We start from the raw sequence: 3,012 nt of genomic DNA, 5'->3' as shown, positions 1-3,012 counted from the left end.
TTATGAGTAATTTGAATATAGCTGAGCTTATGCTCAAAGATTTTGTTGAAGGCTACTCAAATTTGTATCCACCAGACTCTTTGTCATATAACATTCACAGTATGCTTCATATATCACAATGCGTTCGTGAAATCGGACATATAGAAGAGTTTTCTGCATACAAATTTGAGAATAAGTTGCAGGAAATAAAAAGAAGAATAAGAAAACCGTCAAAGATTTTGCAACAGTTAAACATATTTTACTCCAATAAATGCGAGAATTATGATGAAAAATGCTTTGACTTTCAAAGAAAAAAAAACGGTGTTATAACTAAGTATTTTGGAAAAAACTTCATGTTAAGTATTAAAACGCCTGATAACGTATGCTGCGTGGAGCCTTTCATTCCAATTTTTGTCACGAATTTCGTAATGAAAGAAGGTGAAAAATACGTTGTAGGGCGCAGATTCGAAGATATGGAAAATTTCTTTACAAGTCCAGTGAATTCAGGCAATGATCTTGGTATAGTTATAGCAAAAATTAATTTTGACCAAATAGAAGAATCCTTCCATATAGCAAAAGTGTTATTTAAGTTAGTATGCTTACCCTATGATAACAAATATTTGCTTATTCCTATCATGCATTCTCAATTTTAATTAACTTCTAACGCCAAAAAAATAAATATAAAAAAATTGAGATTTCACAATATAAAACAAATAGAAATCACCGAAATGAATTCATACAACGTTGCAAGCGAGTTTGCTGTTACAGGTACGTACTTACTTTTATACTTACTTAGGGTGGTTCTTAAATGTGCGAAGAGTATTTTTACAAAAAAAAAAACAAACCCGCTATAACCATTTTAATCGTTATGCTCCATAGACAAATTTGAAGGCTTAAGACATTAAAATGCTTAACACGCCTTGTGAATCCCCTAATAATTTTTAATGGGTGATCTGTCAGAAAAGCTACAACTAAGTCTAAGTACCAATTTACTTTTGAATATTTATATTAAAATATTTAAAAGAAAAAAAATATAAAAAAGTTGAAACGTAATAAAATACATTAAATTAATTTAAAACAAAAATAAAATTTAATATATTTAAAAAAAATGCCTATCTTAATTACTTAAGTACAACCCCTTTCTCATTTTTCAGCAAACACAAATTTGGAGCAGCGAATAACTCTTTTGGAAAGTAAGCAACAACTTATTTTGGATAATCAAAACCAAATTTTGCAGAAATTGGAAAACGTAGAGCGTATGTGTTAAAGTTAACATACTCATATACATAACATTATATCGGTATATAACAGTGAAAAAAGTAAGCGACATTTTTTAAAAATTGTCTTTTTCATGCAGAAGTATATCTAGACGTCCTAGAAGTATTTCTGCATAAAAAAAAAACATTTTGAAAAAAATGCCGCATACGTTTTTTGGCGGTTACGGCTCGACATGTCGATAGTCCTCTGCAATAACGACACAATTCAAAATTAAAAAAAGAAAAACCTTACAACTGTTAAGTGGCTCATGTATCTAACCCTTGTATAATCATGTCCAATCCTTACTAAAGTAAGAAGTAAGGATTGCTAAAGTAAGTAGTAAGGATTAGACATGAATTAGACAAAGTAAAGGTTTTTATTTTTTTAATTGTGTCGTTATTGCAAAGGACCATCGATGTAATAAAACTTTTTTGTAACTACATAACTTAATGTTTTCTCTTTATTTTACAGAAAGCAATTTAACTGCAACAAGTAAAATGTACTCAATCCTGGAACAAATAAAAAAAAAATTTCCAGATAAGCTGAAAAGATCATTCCCAATACCTAGCATTAACGAGATGAAGGAAATCGAATCTGCATGCAGCGAGAATTCAGAGCATTATGTACGTTTTGTTTCTGAATTATAACTTGAGCATTATCTATATAGTTCCTAATATAATTGCAGATTTCCGTAATTAAAACCCTTATTGCACCTGAAGGTTTAGCAAAAAACATCGCACGTTTGATTGACAGAAAGGTCATCCTAATGATGAATTATGATGGCGTCAATAACAAAATTTCATTTAAGGAATACAAGTGCTTCAATAATGCGATATTTGGTAAAATACAATTAATTTTGTATGGAAATTTATGACTAATCAACATATTTCTTTGCAGAAGCGCTTAAAAAGGATGGTTACACAGAGAAGGAATATGTACGCGATATAAGAACTGCCTTCAAAAACTGCAAAAACGTCTTTTACAAAAACGCGTGTATTGAAAGGAAAAAACAGTCATTAAAACCGATTCAATAATCTGTACTCACATTTTTATTATTAATTTATTTTCCGCTACTGTACTAAAATTATAATACTCAAAATTAATCCTTTAAGTACTGTCCACACTTGAATGTGAAGTATTTACCTTTTACCTAAATCAATACTTGCCTTACTGAGCACTGAAATACTATATATTTACTTGAAACCCTTAAAACTATTATCAATTCCTATGTATTTAATATTAAGATGCCTCATAGACAAAAGAGAATTTTATTACACAGTACTACAAAAGAAGCTGAAATACACCCGAAACTAAACTTATTTTATGTTGTGACTTGGGTCGAGTACACATACAATTTTAATTGTTCTACTCGACCCTACCTACAACCTACACTAAGTTTTATTCCTTGATTTTTTGTGCACTGTGTAATTATTCGTTCGCAGCCAGACTGAAATTAAACTCGCCCTCGAACTCGCATAATGGGGCGATATGCTTATTAAATAAACCGTTCCTACATAATTATAATAAATTAATTAAAAACGAAAACATTTCTTTTATTTTTACGGAAGATATCTATGCGCTTAATGGGAAATAATCACAAAAGAATTGATTTTATTTTATTTTATTTTATTTTATTTTTTTACAAAACACTTTAATTTACTATTTATTTTAACTTTTATACACAGCATCATGTAAAAACACCCAAAACAGGTTTTTTTGTTCTTACCCCCACTTTTCTCAAAACCATGACGTTATGGACACTTTTTGACCCCAGAA

General features: G+C 29.7%; 1 protein-coding gene across 1 annotated transcript; it reads left to right on the top strand.

Annotated features, from left to right (window-relative positions):
* Positions 1 to 1,153: 1,153 nt before the first annotated feature.
* On the top strand, positions 1,154 to 2,775 carry LOC118752613. Its single transcript, XM_036487503.1, has 4 exons — positions 1,154 to 1,235; positions 1,708 to 1,859; positions 1,922 to 2,075; positions 2,134 to 2,775. The coding sequence occupies exons 2-4, from the start codon at positions 1,734 to 1,736 to the stop codon at positions 2,268 to 2,270; spliced, it is 417 nt and encodes a 138-aa protein (XP_036343396.1). The 5' UTR covers positions 1,154 to 1,235; positions 1,708 to 1,733; the 3' UTR covers positions 2,271 to 2,775.
* The last annotated feature ends 237 nt before the right edge of the window (positions 2,776 to 3,012 follow it).

This window comes from Rhagoletis pomonella, unplaced genomic scaffold, assembly GCF_013731165.1.
Source record: "Rhagoletis pomonella isolate Grant_MI unplaced genomic scaffold, Rhpom_1.0 Rhpom_scaffold_01690, whole genome shotgun sequence".
Taxonomy (NCBI): domain Eukaryota; kingdom Metazoa; phylum Arthropoda; class Insecta; order Diptera; family Tephritidae; genus Rhagoletis; species Rhagoletis pomonella.
The sequence above is the reverse complement of the archived record's forward strand: the minus strand, read 5'-3'. Positions and strand labels throughout refer to the sequence as shown.